The following is a 19872-nucleotide window of genomic DNA, read 5'->3' as shown; positions in this document are numbered from 1 at the left end:
AGGGTGGAGGAGATTTTAGATTCTTTATCAGGATGTGATTATTTTTCTACACTGGATATGAAGAGTGGTTACCATCAGGTCGAACTTCACGAGGAACATAAGTCAAGGACTGCTTTCACCATCGGACCGTTAGGATTCTATGAATTCAATAGGATGCCATTCGGGTTAGTGAATGCACCAGCGACTTACCAAAGATTGATGGAAGAGTGCCTTGGAGAGCTCCATACCACCATTTGCTTTGTCTATATAGACGACGTCATAGTGTTTTCCAAGACATTCGGTGAGCATATAGAGAGGTTAGAGTTAGTATTTGAGAAGATAAGGCACCATGGATTAAAGCTAGCTCCACAGAAATGCTCTTATTTCAAGAAGAAAGTGAAGTTTCTTGGTTTCGTTGTTTCTAAGGATGGTATAGAAGCAGATCCTGATAAGGTACAGAAGATAGTTGACTGGCCTAAGCCCTCTGGTCCGGATGATTTGAGACGTTTCTTGGGATTCTGTGGCTACTATCGTAAGTTTGTGGAAGGTTTTTCTGCCATCGTGAAGCCACTGAACGAGCTATTACCACCTACAAGGAAGAAAGACCATTCTACTAGGAGCAAGACTGCGTCAACTGTATGGAAATGGGAGAAAGAGCAGGAAACAGCGTTCCAGACCATGAAGAGTGTTTTATCCTCACCGCCTGTTCTTGGATATCCATTATATGACATCCCATTTGAAGTACATACAGACGCAAGTGGACATGGTCTTGGGGCGATCCTTTACCAGCAGCAGGATGGAAAACCGCGGGTCATTGCTTATGCAAGCAGAGGATTGACGAAATCTGAGCGGAATTATCCTGCCCATAAATTGGAATTTTTAGCTTTAAAGTGGGCAGTGACTGACAAATTTACGGATTACCTGTACGGAAGTAAGTTTACAGTTACCACCGACAACAATCCACTGACATATGTTTTAACGTCTGCCAAGTTGGATGCGACGGGACATAGATGGTTGGCTGCATTATCCGCGTTTGACTTCAACATCATCTACAAGCCAGGAAAGAACAATACAGATGCTGACATTATGTCTAGACTGCCATCCCACATTGAGGAGTCTACATCTGTTAAGGATATCCCTTTGGATTCTGTCAAGGCTATTTGCGGTGCAGTACAACAGCCAGTAGCCTGGATTGAGACCGTTTCCATGTCTACTTCAGTCATTGATGAGCAATTCATGGACTCTGGTCAGGATATTCAGGAGATGACTTCTAGAGATTGGAGACGAGCTCAGGACAGAGATCCAGTACTCCGGCAGATGTTATTTTATGTTCGGAATAACCAGAGGCCAGATAGAAGACAGTTAGATCCTGATCAGCAAACTTTGTTACGTTCCTTTGACAGATTAAAGATCGATAAGGGGGTGATTTATCGAGAAGTCATAGAAGATGGTACATCCAGAAAACAGCTGATATTACCTCCTGCTTTTCGGAAACAAGCCTTATATGGACTTCACAATTCTGTCGGACACCCCGGACGTGATAGGACATTGTCACTTATTCAGGAACGTTTTTATTGGCCAGGAATGACTCAGGACGTGGAGAGATGGGTGAAAAGGTGTCGACGCTGTATATTTAGGAAGGCAGTTACTCAGAAAGCGCCATTAGTGAATATCCAGACAACCCAGCCACTGGAGCTAGTGTGTATGGATTTCCTTACCTTGGAGTCATCTAAAGGAGGATTTCAGCATATACTGGTTGTGATGGATCACTTCACCAAGTACGCACAGGCCATTCCTACGAAAAATCAAACCGCTAAAACTACAGCTGAGGCATTTTTCTACAACTTTGTTGTACATTACGGAATGCCTAGACGTATACACTCTGATCAAGGTGCCAATTTTGTTGGAAACTTAATTCACCAGTTATGCGCTATGGCCAACATCAAGAAGAGTAGGACTACGCCGTACCACCCAATGGGTAATGGAAGCTGTGAGAGGTTTAACCGGACGTTGCTAGGGATGTTGGGTACTTTGGACCCGAAGGATAAAGGAGACTGGAAAAGGCACGTCGGTCCTCTTGTTCATGCATACAACAGCATACGGCACGATAGCACAGGCTATTCTCCATTCTTTCTGATGTTTGGTAGACAACCTAGGTTACCCATCGACTTGGCATTCGGAATAGACATTGGAGGGAAGCATCAACCATTGTCCAAGTTTGTATCGTCTCTTCGCGAGAACCTGAAGAATGCCTATGACTCTGCAAGACGGTTTATGTCTACAGCTGCAGAACACCAGAAGAGGAATTACGACAGGAAGGCTAGAGCAGTTGCTTTACAGGATGGAGACAGAGTTCTAGTTCGGATTATGGCATTTGAAGGAAAACACAAAATCTCCGACAAATGGGAAGATGATGAATACGTCGTGATTCGTCAGCCTAATCCAGATGTGCCTGTCTATGTCGTCCGCAAGTGTAATGGAGAAGGAAAAGAAAAGACATTGCACCGCAATTTGCTCTTGCCCATCGATTTCCTGCATGACACAGATGAAGTGAGTTTTGATGAGAAACCGGAGTCAACAACAAGAAAGAGGACATTGACCAAGCCAGAGGAGGAGGATATTGTTACTTTGGAGACCGCAGACAGCGACTCCGATGAAGATGTCGACTCATCAGTCGTCATTGATGATCCTGTAGAGGGCCCGCTATCAGAATTGGAGAATGGGATACCTTCACATCCCAAGGAGGATACTCCGGCGTCTGATAGACAAGAGTCTGCCCAGTCTGTTGATGGTGACGACTGTCATCCGACTGTGGTAGTGGACGAAGCTCCGCCTGGTGACGACCAAGTCTCGGGGAATGATGAGACTGGGGGTGTTTCAGTCCAGGATGATCAAGATGTGGTAGCACCAATTGCACCACGGGTACCAACGCCAGCTCCTAGAAGATCTACTAGAGCTAGGCAGCCTCCTTTGTGGCAGCAGTCAGGAGAGTTCGTGATGAACCAATTATGTCAAGGGATTTCATCGGATTGGTTCACGAGAGCAGAGTATTTACAACGTCTGGGTGAGCGTGGAGTACTTGCTCCTGATCGAGTATCAGATGCTCTCGTTAGAATCGTATGTGGAGATGTGATTTGTTAGATATATTGTTTCCAGCTGGACTGTTTTATTCTACATGTTTTAAATAGATATGTGTTTTTCTTAAACTTTCATATTCGCGCTCTTTTCTTTTGATTTTTATTTGAATGTACGTATGATTTGTGACATTGTGATATTTAGTAATGTATTTGATGCATAATGTACATGACTAGATTTTGTATTTATGATAAGTAAGATATTTCCCAACTTGTTTTAAGACGAGGACGTCTTTTTCGAACCAGGGGGAGTATGTAATAGGGTTATTTTTAATAAAGTGTTTGATATTTGTGAAATGTATACATGTATATGTGTGATAATTATTAATAAAATATAATAAATATGTAAGGTATTTATTATTGAGGTATAAGGCCCTCGCGACCTTTTACCTGCGTCCGTGCATATATATATATTCGTTACCGGCGATCCCGTGCGCGTGTTTGTATATTGGTATGTGTATGTCTTTGTACCTGTGAGTATATTTCACTGACGAACGTGACATGTGACTGTAACAAAGTTGTTTGATTGGTTGAAAGTTCTTATCTGTGGTTTTAGTCTTTGTTTCTTTGTGTTTCGGGACATTTGAATTTCGACGTCATTGAAGCCGGAGCTACAAAATGTAGGTCTTCGAATTCATCTGTCACCATATAGAGTCGTATTCCTGTATTGGTAAGTTTGATATCTTTCTTTAGTTGTTTTGCCCTGTTCCTGTTTCTGTAAGAATGATATTTGAAAGTTATAAGTGATAAGATCATGTTTTCCATATTTTTAATACTTTGAATAAATATACGTATATGTACTGTACACGGTTATCGTACAGCAGAGATATTTTTTATAAATGTAATAGTGTTCATATTGAAACCTATTGTACAAGTGTGAAAACTATACTTTATTATTGTAGTTTACATCTGTTGTGCGGTATATGACGGTCATGGAAGTGAGCAGTGTTAAGCCTCACGTTGATGCACTATACGTGTTGTAAGTGTGTGATTTTATATTACCAAGTAATCGTCATTATCTGTGATATTTTATCGTGTTAACGTTGTGTTGGAAATATTATTCATTTATATGTAATTGTACGCGTGAACTATTGTTGTATGACAGATGTATGGTTTGTGAATGAAATAAATTATGTTTTATTTATGTATGTTTCAGAACGTGGGTTTTTGAGTAATAATAAAACCTTTGAAATCAAACGAACCCAGCGGCATTGTCATCATTTTAAGACATATTACACCCCGCTACATTGGTTGTTTTGATAAATAGAAATCGTCCTACCTTAGTGTAGGGACATTGACATTCAAACTTTTTTCTTATTTAAGCTGTATTTTCCAAGAAGAGTTTTTTTTTAATAAGCCAATGTTTGAACATTTTCGTCACAACACATCATTACATGTACACTGTATGAAGGGATTTTCCCTTAGAATTCTGTAAAATTTAATAATAACAAGAAATATCTTTAAAAAAGATAAACGGGAAAGGTTTAATGCTGATGGTTGTAATGTAAAACTGTTGGTGAAATAAATTAACAATCTAATGCGTTTTAGCACGGATAACAAAATTATATCAGTATGAATCATTTTTAGTGATAATAAGACTGCATTTGAATCCGGAATATAATTCTATTAATGTGTCATTTGAAAAGATACATCCACTTATTCAGCTTGCATTCAATCTTAACTTTATTTCGTTTTTAACTGCATATCTGGAATTTGCATCTACCGCTACATTGACCAATCATATACTTCATCTTGACCAGTAACGCCATCTATCGCGTCATATCCGGGGGAAAAAGAATATTATACGGAAAATAAGTTGTTCGAAATCCAAACACTCAAATTCAGCAGTAGACAAGCATGATAATGATTACGGGGGTGGTCCAAGGGAGACAACTCTTACTAATGGTGCCTCACTTTAACATGAAGAAGCTTAAGGCCACCCTCAAAGAGCCATTTATCACTAAAACTTTGAAAATAACTTCCCCAACATACTCTACCGTTCAGTATAAACACAAAACACTGGAAGGGAAATAAAAAAAAAACACGATTTACCGCACAGAACACATGTTCGAAATATAAGTACATGTATTTGGTAATTGAATAAGATTTATCTAAACGACACCAAACTTCACGTTACATATTTAATACTAGTCATCAATGATTACTGCTAATAACAACACATCCGTATTTATAATTCAAAGATATCAGTCAACAATAGAAATACCAGCGTGGTCATAGACGTTATATACGCCACAGATTTTTTTAAAATCCCGACACAATTTTCATATCGTGCAATAGAACGTCAAAATTATTAACATTGTCTCATATATAGAGAATACATGGTCAGTGTCTTAAAATATAAGCTGTATTTGGCGAGGGTAAAGAAAGACAAAAGTGGCGAGCCTTGGCGAGCCACTTTTGTCTTTCTGTCCCGAGCCAAAAATACAGCTTATATTTTAAGACACTGACCATGTATTCTATTTATCGTGCAACAGTCATATAAATAATCATCAAAAATTATCATTTTGAAGTGAAACGGTGTCAAAAATGACAGAAATATGTTCGCCTTTTAAACGTAGTTTCACTTTGAAGTAGGTCAGTCGAACTGACGCACTAGCTAAGATTCCAAAATACAGCTGTTTTCCGTCACTGCCGTATACAGCAAAAATATATACGGTGGGTGTATTCCGACAATGCGGTGGCAGTTGCAGGATAAATATATATATATATAACTCGCACTTGTTTGAAATGTGCCAGTATCTTGTGTGACCTTATACAATCTAACAAAGCCGGTATGGTATTCCTTGTGTCATTGTTTTGTGTAATATGATGTTTGGTATTGAATTTTATTTTGTTAAATTACGTTTATGTATTCGATAGATTTAAAACCACCCGACTAAAAATTTCATTATAGGATGCTATTGAAATATTAAGATGCTGTAGTTTTGGATTGATAATATTAGTAAACTATGCTCATGGTGTTGAAAAATTGAGATATATTTTATCTATGTATACAGTAATCTGCCAATACACAATAACTACATAGAAAAGCGTACCTCACCTGAATAGAACCCCGACATTCTTATTCAGCAGTCAATACTAGAGCAGTATCTATATTGATAATTATAATTAACACAAGCACAGATAGGACGTCACATCTGTTTGGATTACTTTAATACGATATAGCTATTGACCCAGTACTTAATGCGTTAAATACATTGGTGTGTAACACGCGTTCCCTCCCTTCGACTAGAAAGTCGATAACATTGCCAGGCTGTTGACAGCAATCATTGTGTTTAAGATGCCGTTTTCACAAACAAATCAATTAAGTGTTTTCAGGAGTAATTATATTACCCAAATGACTTTAGATATTTATCTATCCGTGCGAGAACTAAGCGTATAAAAACATCTGCAATTAGCTTTTAACAAATTACTGTTCGTGGTCAACTCTGGGTAGACTCGCCATCATGTTAACATTCCGGAAGCGACTGTGCGCATGTACCCCTAATTTCCGATGGTTGGCCACACTTACACTAATACTGATGACGGTTGCTTGCTACGTTTTTAGAGGTAACGCTAACTTTAGATGACCAAATTCAGTAACAAACTGTCACCGAATTTAAAATGGTTAAATATAATACTGAAAATGATATACCACACCTTTATGTACCATAAATGTGTCTTATAAAACCATATCTTCATATTTCCCCTTGTGTTAGGACAGAGACCTAGTATATAGGTCTCTGGTTAGGAGAAATGTGTAGTCTTTATAAATGTTATTATCATTAACACGTTTCTCTATTATCGATGAAAGACTGGGTACAATAACTGCCACAGGAAGATCCGCTATTCTCCTTCACAGAATAGCGTTAGTTATGTTAATTGCAGTTGTATATATCTGATAAAAAAAAACTTTGGAATATCAGCACGCAAAATTTTGAAACATGATAACTGCCTTGTCGAGACATTCCATCACGTTTTTATCTATGCTGTTAATGTAAAACATGTAATTGCTTTAGTTATTGTATCGAGATTAAGTAACTTGAAGTTGATGTATTATAGCGAGGAAGGAACACTGTTAAAGCAATACATGTATGTAAAAACGAAGTTGTTCCGAAGGTGAACACAATTGACACGAATAGCCTCAGTAAACAGTTAGTGAAAATGGAAGAGGGCTTCTGTGGTCTATTGAAGTTGTACTTATTATAATGATTTACAGTATTTTCCATTTTGGGCGGAATCATTATCAGAAATACACAAAATACTGTGTATTTAAAAATATTTTACCAGATCAGTAACTCCAGAATTATAAGCTATTAATTCGACAAAATTTGAATGCATTTTTTTAGATAACTTATGATGATCAAGAAATTGTTAGCTCACGACTTGCTTCATTCCTTGAAGAATTTTTATCAAACTTCACGCAATGAAAAAGAACATAATATCTTGAATAAGTGCGAGTTTAAGTGATTTTGGGTCAAGGTCAAGGCCACTGTTATTATTGGGGGGGGGGGGGGGGGGGGGGGGGGGGGGGGGGGGGGGGGGGGGGGGCAAGTAGCGGATATATATGGCTTTAGCAATATTCAGTATGCTTGCTAATGTACGGCACGTTACTAGTAGACAAAACTTACATCTTATTACATACATTGTACTCAGATAGTGATTTTAGAGGAGTAATATAGTTTTGTGATTTGTTAATTATACAGAGCTTATGATGACGTCACATACTGCCAGACAAATGCTTCATCCGGAGAGATGGAGATGGTATCCTACTTATACGTTTGCTCGATCCAACGTGGTAAGTCATTCCGAGGCTACACGTGCATGTCTTTAAGTGAGAAGAGCATCTACACTATGTAACAAAGTTAATGTCTATTCAAACACCATATCGATCTCCGTTATTACGTAGGAGTACCGGTTAATGTAAATATCATATTTTATTACATTCATAATTGTTACAGGAGCTGATAACGAGAATTAAGCAAATGACAGGTACATTTGTAAAATACATCAAAACCTTTGACAGAATATCTAAATTGAATTTCAGATTAAAGAATACAATGACAAAACCGTTTTAAATGACTGTTGGTCTGTATGAATATATTAATCAAATTATCTGTTTTGTATTTTTTACAAGGAACATCTACAGTTTTATCATTTAGATACCATTCACGAGATGAGGAAAACAAACCTGACTTCGGCCTGCGACCGAGTAAAGAAATCCCATTCCTACTTGGAAGGTTCCAGCGACCAGAACGTAAAAAGGAACTTCCTACTAGATCGTAATCATCACGTGTTCTTTTGTCGGATTGAGAAAATTGGTTCCAAGTTTATAGTCAACTTTCTACAGAAACTTGAAGACATCAATATACAGGAAATAATCAGAAAAGAGAAGAGTATTCTTCAAAGAGAAATACTTAAGGCAAAAAAACTGTCGCTAGTGTCTGACCTACCTTATAACAGTTACACGGACTTACATCATTCTGTTATGAAATCTTTTAAATTCATGTTCGTCCGCGAGCCTTACGGAAGACTCGTATCGGGGTATGTTGATAAGTTCTTCATGCCAAACACCCTGTTTTGGACGACAGTGGGGAGGTATGCATCTAGCCTCTTTAATGGCAAGGATGTAAAATGTGGACATAACCTGTCATTTCCGGAGTTTATCAGATACGTGGTGTACGCAGAACACACCGGGGAACATACCAATCGCCACTTTACTTCCATAAGTGACCATTGCCGGCCGTGTGACATTTCATATGATTTTATTGGTAAAATGGAAACATTTAAAGACGATTTCATTACGTTGACTTACGCATGGAATAAAATCTACGACACCAACGTTACTTTTGAGGACTTTGAATCAGAGACAACGCATGAAAGAGCCATGTTTTATTCCAAACGGCTTTTTGGTATGCAATCTAGAATCGAGAAATGTGTATCATTTTATGAAGGGATGGAACGAACTTGGATTGGTCTTCAAATTCAGGGAATTATTCCAAAATATTCGCGATTCCCCTTTACTGAGTCTGATGTGCCAGGAATGTCTCTGGAACGTTTCCAGGAAGCTGTAGGAGATGCTATTAAAGAAATAACAGACAAATCAGCCGTGAAATACCAGAAACAGGAAGCTGTTATTGAAGCGTACAGTCTTTTGTCTTTTCATGATGTTGTCAATATTAGGGAATTAGTCCGAAAGGACTGTCAATTGTTCGGATACAATGACAGCCCAGATTTCATCTTTGGTGGCAAGACTAAAGCGAGAAAAGATAATCTGCAATATTTCAAAATATTTCAATAACAATTTTGTGATGAACTAATGAAAGTATTATATTATAATTTCATTTTAAGGTTAATACAGTTTTCCTATGTTGTATTGCATATGTTCGATATGATTAATCGATATGTGTTGATACAGTTGTAACACATAATCCACACACTATCAGAAATATGACCTTTGTTATAAAAAGATATCTTTCACAATTGTTTCTTGTCTAAAATAGGTCACATAAAACAATATTGACCTCTCGTGCTAGAAAACGTTATCAAAAGAGATTACGAATTAGTTTTCCTTGGTATAGTCTTGCACGAAAGAGATAACATATACGTTCATGATCGACCCAGTCCAGTCCCGCTACAATAAAAGGCTGTAATTGTTTAGTATTACTGACTAGAAGTGTCAACGTTACATGGATTATCCCCTTACGGGTATTTAGAGTGTTGACGATTTAAAGTGTAGTAAACCTGACAATTATGGCGTCAGTTTGCTATTAGCTTACTTTGAATGACTTGTGTGAGTAGTTGTGATGGGTACTTTAATCTATATTGGATATAATGATATTGAAGTTATGACAGGAGTAGCATCATGTACCTTTAACCCAAATTGATTCAGTCAAAACAGCATCAGCATCACTGGCCTACTTTTCAGCACCATACCTGGTTATGAAATTCAAGCACTACATGTACTGTAGCTTTTGACCATTACGCAAAATATCACAATAAAAAAAAAAATACAAATATACTTCAATTACATGTACGTATAAATATTTAAAAAAATGATAGATACTGACAAATGTCCCTTTCCCTGAATCGAACCTGGTTGTACTCTGTAAAAACTACTATTATATAACTTGCTTTTTTCCAGATTTGTTTAGATTATTAAATAATTACTTTATAGATCAGTTCTCGTAGAACAAAATATTTTTGTGTGTATCTGTTTCAGGTTTAGAATGCACAGGTCTACGTTAACTTCATCATCAACAACAGTTATTGCAATTATTAATAGTTAACATCTAAAATTAGTGCATTGAATTTAGAAAAAAAAGATCTTTTTAATTTTATTTTTTTTTTATGTTTTTATATATAATTTGATATTGTCATTATCAATATCAAAATACAATTGTATATAGTGAGTCATGGTGCTTTGAAAATTTGATTTTTTATTTGTTTTATTTAAGCATTGATGTCATTTATGTTTAGTTTCATCGGGGTATGAAACAAATTTTGTTTGCAAACTTCTGTAAGAATCCGCGTAGCACTGTCTTTGCAAACTTCTGTAAGAATCCGCGTAGCGGATTCATACAGTTTGCAAACAAAATTTGTTTCATACCCCGATGAAACTAAAAAAAATTGACATCAACACTTATAATTAATTTTTGAAAATTATTTTCTAATTTAAAACATGTTTTATGTACAATTTTACTGGTTTTAAATGGGATTATTTTTCTCAAATCAATACGCAACGTCAATTGTCGTATTGTGACGTCACATTTTTCGCGCCTAGACCTAACGACAAACCATGGTTTGACACTGAATTAAGACGTGAAATTAGGAAACGGGAAAGACTTTTACATAAACTTTAATCCAGTCGCACTCCCCTAAATTTGAGTAATTTTAGAAAACAACGTAATAAAGTAAATAATCTCAAAAAACGCAAGAAAGAACTATTTTATGCGGACACAAATGGACTTTTGGACAATTACAATAATACGAACCCTAGAAATTTTTGGAAGCTTGTTCGCAAACTTATCAAAACATCTGATACATCAACTTGTATTCCACCTTTAATGAGTGTGGCAGGATCTATAGAAATGGACGACGACATCAAGACTGCTATACTAAATAAACATTTTGTATCTATATCCACTATTGATGATACTAACACTGACGTACCTACTGTAGATCTTAGAACGGACACTAGATTAACTGACATTCCATTCAATATTAATGACATCACTGACGTACTCAAGACATTAAAGAGTGATAAAGCTGTAGGTATTGATACAATAAGTCACATTATGCTAAAAAATACTGCTAATGCGGTAGCTTACCCTTTATCTTTAATTTTTCGCGCTTCTTTGGAGACTCGGTCTTTTCCCACACAATGGAAACATGCACTAGTTATGCCAATTTTAAAAAAAAAAGGGGTGATAAGCAGGATCCCTCAAACTACAGACCTATTGCATTACTATGTACAACTGGTAAAGTTTTTGAACGAGTAGTGACTAAGTATATACACAATTATCTGTTAGAAAATTCTCTTAACATATAAGTATCAATCAGGTTTCCAACCAGGTCATTCTACTGTTCACCAACTTATAGAAATTTATCATAATATTTGTGAAAGTTTAGAAAAAAGGCAACATACCGGTATCGTTTTCTGTGATATCTCCAAGGCATTTGACCGAGTGTGGCACAGGGGACTGGGAGCGAAACTCCAGAGTTATGGTATATCAGGCAAGTTGTTGGATTGGCTTATGGATTATGTGTCAAATAGAAAACAACAGGTTTTTTTCGGTAATAGCAAATCTTCTGTGAAATCTACTAATGCTGGGGTACCTCAAGGTTCGGTCCTTGGTCCTCTTCTTTTTATTATTTATATTAATGATATACAAAAAATGTACGTGACGATCTAGTCAGTCTATCAAAACTATTTGCGGATGACACATCTCTTTTATACTCGGATAAATCCCCTCATCGTATTGAACAAAATATTAATAACGACCTGATAAAAATACAATCTTGGGCTGATAAGTGGTTGGTTAAGTTTAATCCGGCTAAAACTGAGGCGTTACTTTTCTCCAATACTGAATTAGATTATGTAATTGATATTAGATTCAATGGTGTCCATATTGATTTTGTAAACTGTCATAAGCATCTGGGAGTAAACATCGATTCTAATTGTAAATGGAGCTCTCATATTGAAAATATAAGTAAAACTGTAGTTAAACAATTAGGTGTCCTCCGTAAACTAAAATATACTCTAAATAGAGCAACACTAAATAGAATATATAGATCTTTCGTTCTTCCTGTCCTTGAATACTGTTGTGAACTTTGGGATGGCTGTTCTTTAGCCGACGCTGATAGATTAGAAAAATTACAACTGGAAGCTGGCCGCATTGTCACTGGTCTACCCTCTTATGCCAGTAGGCAGTCTCTTTATACTGAAACGGGTTGGGAACCTTTATCCCAGCGTCGTTCTCGTAGAAAACTACTACTGTTTTACAAAATACATAATCCCTTTACTCCTAGCTACCTTAACACTCTACTCCTTAGTCTTGTTTCTGATAAATCCACACACAATCTACGAAATTCCGAAAACTATGTTTTGCCAAACAACAGACTAGAATCTTCCAATCAATCCTTCTTTCCTTCTACAATCAGACAATGGAATCAGCCTCCCCTTAACATAAGACATACTGTTTCAATTTCAGCCTTTAAACCTGCCATTCGCAACACAGATATACATAAATTAAAGAACATTTTACACACTCGTTTAAGGAACCGTGCCAGTACATTAAGAAATCACTTATTTAGGGCCAATTTAGTTGTAGACCAACACTGTTACTGTGGATTTCCTATTGAAAACACCTATCATTTCTTTTTCTCTTGTAATTCCTATATTGAACAAAGAATAACACTATTTCGTAATCTCAATACATATATTCCCCTTACCGTAAATCTATTGCTCTTTGGAGATTCTAACTTGTCTGATCGAGAAAACGAACTCATTTTCATGCACACTCAGCAATTCATTCAGGATTCAAATAGATTCTAACCCCACCCCTCCCCCTCCTTTTGATCTTCCTTATATCCCTTTTAAATTACGACGTTTGTACAAATTACTTATTTCAAGTGTATGGTTATATCTTTTCCAATACCGACGGCATAAGAGAAACGTATTTCAAAGAAAGAAAGGAATGACCAGGAGAACGCTCACCATGGATTGGATTATATGGACATTAGTATAAGCAGTGAGTTTTGAACAGTGGAAAGCTTCAACTTTTGCCGCCGGTATTGTTAAAGATCGTCGCAAGCCCGCATAGAATAAATAAATACTTATGTTAAATCTCTCTCTCTCTCTCTCTCTCTCTCTCTCTCTCTCTAGATATACATATGTAAGCATATATGTCGATTTCGTTCGTTCCAAATGCTCTGTACATGATATTTTATGCCATCTTATTATTTGTGTAATTTATGATTGTAATATTTACGGGAGAGGGCTTTAGATAAGTTGTATAACTTGTGCCCAATCCCGATTGCACAGAAGGCAATAAAATATGTTTAAACTAATTTTTTCGCGCCATTCTCGGAATTTCTTTTATGGAAGAATGAAAATAATTTTTCGACTAATCACATTTGAGTATTTACCATGAAAACAAAGAAAACTTAATTATATATATAATTAATTTTCCATTGTTTGTACGTAGAATGCGGCTTTCTGATTACTATGAGAAAAAAAATCCGAGAATGGCGCGAAAAATGTGACGTCAAAATACGACAACTGACGTTGCGTATTTATTTGAGAAAAAGAATCCCATATAAAACCAGTAAAATTGTACATAAAACGTGTTTTAAATTAGAAAATAATTTAAAAAAAAATAATCATAAGCGTTGATGTCAATTATTTTTTAGTTTCATAGGGTATGAAAAAATTTGTTTGCAAACTTCTATAAGATACGCGGAATCATACAGTTTGCAAACAAAATTTGTTTCATATCCCCGATGAAAATTTTAAAAAATGACATCAATGCTTAAATATTGATATAATATTGTGATTTCATGATTACTAGTAAACTATTCTTTATGATAGTGCTTTGAATATAGAAAACTCTATCTTAAGGGATACACTTTATTTTGTTTAGTGATTGAAGTGTCACTTGATAACGGGGTGTTATTTTTTGGGGTTGTTTACTGATATAAAGTGAGGATATACGTTACGTTGTGATCTAAAAAGAGGTGATTTGGTCTGCTACCGAAATTTTCCTTAACCGTACTTATTTATAATACTATCAAAATCTGCTTCTATATTAATATAGCGAAAATGTCATAACATATCTTTATGTCTATTTCTGTCTTATCCAACTGTAAACTAAATTGATTTATGACAATTTCTCCTACTTTACATCATAACCTGAATACCAGGTCATATACATGGAATACAAAGATATAACTTTTAATATCTATAATAAAGCAGCCTGTATGACTGGCCAATTGTCTTTTACAGGACCCATGCTCAAGTTAAATGTATGATACACCATATATTGATAAAGATACTGAAAAAAGGAGATGTTTCAGTAACCTGATGGCACCATGTTATCACCGATTATTGATGGAATACTACTTGTATTATTGCATAACTATTTACCATTATATTACTCTTTATACTATGGAGTATGTTGGTGGATAAGTCCATTATACTGTATATATGTGGATCATTTATTTGCCGTCATATTTTGTTTAAAATGCAACGAAATATATGTACAGTGTCACAGTGCTAATTTGAACAATGTAGAATATCGGTCACATAAAACAGTGTGGTATAAGTATATGTCTCTGATGATATCAATATGTTTCAATTTAACAGTTTTTCTCCATTTTCCAGAATACATTTATGATATACTCAGCTTTTGGGTAGACTTTTTCACGTTAAACTATTGACGTTTAAGCTTCAACATTCACAAATAAATTATTACAATGATAAAATATTTCCCCATTCTATCCTAATTATTTCAAGACCTGGCAACGATTAATTGGGTAATCATATAAGACAGCTTCACGGATGAGCGCTCCAGGTCGGGGTTCGCACCTGAGCTCGGTGGTCACGGATGACTGCTGTCCACGTAAGGTAGCAGCTAGCAGTGTGATAGAATAGCCCGAGGCAAATCTATGAAAACTCGTGCCTGTTCCAATAGTAATAGTGCCGTTCTCAAAGTTTAGACTCTGTCTCATATATTTTTCGGCATAGCCGTATACTATTCTTTTGGCCCCGGATATGACACGACAGGTGGCGTTACTGGTCAAGATGAAGTCTGTGATTGGTCAATGTAGCGGTAAATGCAAATGCAGATATGCAGTTAGAAACGAAACAAAGTCAAGATTGAATGCAAGCTAAATAAGTGGATGTATCTTTTCAAATGACACAATAAAAAAATTATATTCTTGATTCAATTGCAGTCTTATTATCACCAAAAATGATTCAAATAGGTATAAGTTTGTTATCCGCGCTGAAACGCATGAGTTCGTTAATTTATCTCACCAGCATTTTTACATTATAACCACCAGCATTAAAACTGTGCTGTTTATCTTTTTTAAAGATATTTCTTGTTCGTATAAAAAAGACCCATGACCAAATTTTAGACAGTCAAGAGAGAATAGGTACCTCTCACACAATTTTAGACACATAAAATAATCTTAATGATAGTTATTAAAAATTCGTGCCTATCACAATAGTTTTAGGTATATTTCATGATATTTGGCTTGATGGCCCTTAACTAGTGCGAGCATTTCATAATTACATGTAGGTATGTTGCTGTCAAAATAGACTGTGTCATGCTAAATTAGTGCTTATTTTGTAAATTATGGAAAAATTATGAGAAAATAGTAAAAAAAAATATGAAAAAACATAGGACAGTCATGTCTACGTATACCAGTGATGCATTTTACGTGAGATTACATGGTAATCAATCCAAGTCACTCTTCAGCGTCGTCACGATACAACAGCATCAATAACAAAAGATACAAGTTATCACATGAATTTTAATCAGTTAAATATGAATTAACGTGTTCATTTCGGTATAAATGAAAAAGTTTATCTATTTACTCATATTAGTATTGTACGTAAGTGTATGAAAGTATATCACGGAAAAAAATGTTTAACAGTCATAAATAAAACCAGAATCTGATAAAACCACAACATACCGAATAGTTTTCAAATAAAACTGTTCACACTGAAATAGATAATGGGCATTGATATCGTATTGTATCAGAAGATAGTGTTTTATAGGAATCGGTACGGAAAAATACAGAATGGCATACAAATAATGGAAAATTGATGTCAAACAAGGGACGTATTCACCGAATCTAACTCAATATAAATGTGTTATAATTCTATATCAAGGTGTTTTAATGCAATATAAAACTCATCATCAAGGTGTAAAAACTCAATATCAAGTTGTAACTGTATAATAGTCTAATTCCATACAACAATATAAAAAACAATCCATGTCTACATACATAGGCCTATACGTCATGTAAAATGACACAATCTCGCTATTATTGGTTATATTATACACCTCTTAACGTGAACACCGAGGAACATCAAACTATTTCCTGTTCCTAGAATGTCAACAGTTCCATAGTTTATTCGTATACCCGTATGATTTCACACAAATATATTGAGTTACATTATAGCAAACGCACAACATTTACACAAACATCTAGAATTACATTGTATCAAACGTACAACCTTTATACAAGTATCTAGAATTACATTGTATCAAACGTACAACTTTTATATTGTATGTATCTAGAATTACATTGTATCAAACGTACAACCTTTATACAAGTATCTAGAATTACATTGTATCAAACGTACAACTTTTATATATGTATCTAGAATTACATTGTATCAAACGTATAATTTTTACAAGAAAAAAAACCATCTGGAATTACATTGTATCAAACGTACAATTTTTTCACCGAGCCAAACGACGACACAATGTCATGAGGAAATCTACACCAAATAATTAACATAGTCGTAATATACGATTAGTATACAATGCATGATGAATGAAATATAAATATAAATAATTGTATTGACGCGCAACTTCGTCAACTCAAAATATGATATGAAGTTATGAATTATCAGAGACATATTATTTACTCTCATGTCACGTGTTTTTTGTTGGCACGGTTTCAGTAGCGATGTCTGACGCAGGCAGCGGGTTGCTTTGCTCTGCCCGAGTTTCCGTGGTCAATGAGGTTGTATCCATAGTTACTTCTGGGGAATGATATGACACGGAAATAGAAGGAATCTCGACGTTTTGTCCAATAGCATTGGTCTGTGTTCGAAGCTCCGTGTTGTTTTCATTAGCATGTTCATTATACAGACCGATCGGATGACCGTTTACGTCATAATGTATACCACTGCCATGGCCGTGTTTGTGGTGTTGATGTTGGGGATGAAAGTGTCCCACGTGATACACGTTCTTGTCTGTAGTAAAAACAATATCAACACAATGTATATAGTGTTTTCAACTAAAGTACCATTCAGAGAAATTATACAATGTTAATGTAGTGTAATCGTCCAGTCTACTATTGGTCCATTACACTCATTAGTGAAGCTTCGCTATGCCGGGTAACATTAGGTACAGTATACAGCAAAACCTACATTATTTAAGAAATAATTGTTATTTTTTGTTGTTCACTGGTGTATGAACGGCATTTTTTGACAGATATTTCAACATGACGCGCATCAGCTTATATTTACATTTCAAAACTATTTTTCAAAGTAATCTTTGAAAAAAATCATAAGAAACAGTATTCTACGTTCGTTATACGTAGTGACGAAACAGCTGAATGATCGATGTAACAGCGTAACAGATAGTTCCAATTTGGCGGGAAAGGTAATGAAGTACACAAGTACACAAAATATAGTTCAACACAAATTCATTATTTTAATCATCATGAAAGAAAAATATTGAAATGTTGTCTTCAATTTTACAATTATTAACAAGTTTTAAAGTTGATAAAACATTATTTCATGTGTAATCAAACGCGATTTTATATTCACACTTCTGCATATTCATACGCGGCAGGTTAATTGTTCACCTAGGAATGAACGCTAATTTTGTTAGTACCTTCATATAGAGAACACACAGTGGAAATGTAAATATTGAATCTTGAATACACATGAATGATACGTAATTAGAAAAAAATATTAGTTGTCATCTACGATTATGATAACTAATCATTTACTTCATGGCAGATCTGCACATGTACATTTCCAATTTAAAATGAAACAAAACGAAACGAAATGTAAAAGGAAAAATAGATACCCCTTACTATATCTAAAGATTACTGTTACGATTCTGCCCAAGACGTCTCCGAGAATACGAGATATACTTACTGAGGCCATGGACGTCACGATCACAGTTCTCCACGGGTCGGATCATTACACCTTTACCAACGGATTTCTTACAAACACAACAGACGATTACGATAATGATGATGACGATGAACACCATACTTCCAATAACAACACCAACCACCCATTCGGCTCTGGAATAAAACAAAATCACAATTAAACACGACACACTGGACTGCATTGTTGTACAAACACCGGTCAAATGTATTACATGTATGGCACACTACTGATAACACCAACAAGCCGTCCTGTTCTTAAGAATGAATTGCAGACAAGACACAAAATATTAGAACTCTTCAAAAAAAATTAAGAGTTTGGACGCATTAGAGCTCAAATGAATTAAATTCATCAGGCAGGTCTTTCTTACTTTTTGCATTGATACAAAAGGCATAAAGTAATTAATAAGCCAAAATACATCTAAGTAGGTCAAAGGAAATGTCAGAATATGGACAAGGAGGCATACTTTCAATTCATAATTTTCTTCTTTTGATTCAATACATTTTATTTTCGAAAAAAACCCAACAAACTATGTCCCCTGATACAAGTTGGATCTCACAATGATAGTGGTTATCTTGTGAAGGGGACAGTGACCGGTGCATACATATGGCGAGTTTGCATTGCAAACTATTTTGGTTCATAAGGTGTCTGATGAAGTGAGGTGGTAGAAAAATATTGTCACATCCTGTGTATATTTGTAACTCCCAGTGCGCACCCCCCCCCCCCCCCCCCCCCCCCCTCCCCCAAGCAATTGCAAATCATGACAAAATTGAAAAAAAAACCTAAAAACTAATGATGATTGATGTAAGCAATTTAGGTAATCAATTACAATGGTATAATCTGATGATAAAAGATAAAATCAAAAGTAATCCATACCTACTTATTCATTGTAAGTAATAATCATTTTCAAAGTTTAATCTAACCAAAGGTTTATTCCAAATATAGTTTCCTATCAAAATAACGATTGATGAAAAATGCCTTAAACTTACCCGCCATCACCACTTTTCTCTGGCTCCCGAGCATGGCATAATCCTGGATAAAGTGGCAAATGTCGTTATTGTGTAAGCTTAATACTTATCATTTTCTTATTAAGAACGTGCAAAACCCTATTGAAATATCAATTAAGTAAATACTAAGTTAATTCACTTTCGTCAGTTTTGTCTGATAACTATACATGTAGATACAGTAAAACCTTACACTTACTCTCAGACTTGAACAATAGTCCGAGGAATACATGGTATGGTAAACCGAGGTTGATTCTGGATCATCGTCACACATTCAGTGGTGCTATTAAACCATACATGTATGTACACATTGTGAAACGGTACTTATGCT

The 19872-nt window shown here is 35.5% G+C and overlaps 2 protein-coding genes and 1 long non-coding RNA gene across 4 annotated transcripts; 2 read left to right on the top strand and 1 right to left on the bottom strand.

Moving 5' to 3' along the window:
- The first annotated feature begins 1922 nt into the window (after positions 1-1922).
- LOC117339939 lies at positions 1923-4314 on the top strand. 2 transcript variants are annotated; one of them, XM_033901656.1, is made up of 3 exons: positions 1923-3783; positions 4016-4092; positions 4270-4314. In XM_033901656.1, exon 1 carries the CDS (start codon positions 1954-1956, stop codon positions 3118-3120), a length of 1167 nt encoding a protein of 388 aa, XP_033757547.1. In that variant the 5' UTR covers positions 1923-1953; the 3' UTR covers positions 3121-3783; positions 4016-4092; positions 4270-4314. The 2 variants fall into 2 exon arrangements, with proteins under 2 accessions (XP_033757547.1, XP_033757545.1); XM_033901654.1 differs by having other exon boundaries at positions 1923-4092.
- A 3975-nt stretch (positions 4315-8289) lies between these two features.
- On the top strand, positions 8290-9414 carry LOC117339024 (carbohydrate sulfotransferase 8-like). Its single transcript, XM_033900387.1, has one exon. The coding sequence runs from the start codon at positions 8290-8292 to the stop codon at positions 9412-9414; it is 1125 nt and encodes a 374-aa protein (XP_033756278.1).
- Positions 9415-16133: 6719 nt separating this feature from the next.
- LOC117339755 lies at positions 16134-19636 on the bottom strand. The gene is made up of 3 exons (XR_004535313.1): positions 19527-19636; positions 18523-18674; positions 16134-17607 (listed from the first exon to the last, which is right to left on the bottom strand). It is a non-coding gene; the product is annotated as an uncharacterized LOC117339755 (long non-coding RNA).
- Between the last annotated feature and the right edge of the window lie 236 nt (positions 19637-19872).

This window comes from Pecten maximus, chromosome 12 (assembly GCF_902652985.1).
Source record: "Pecten maximus chromosome 12, xPecMax1.1, whole genome shotgun sequence".
In the NCBI taxonomy this organism is placed as follows: Eukaryota; Metazoa; Mollusca; class Bivalvia; order Pectinida; family Pectinidae; genus Pecten; species Pecten maximus.
The sequence above is the reverse complement of the archived record's forward strand: the minus strand, read 5'-3'. Positions and strand labels throughout refer to the sequence as shown.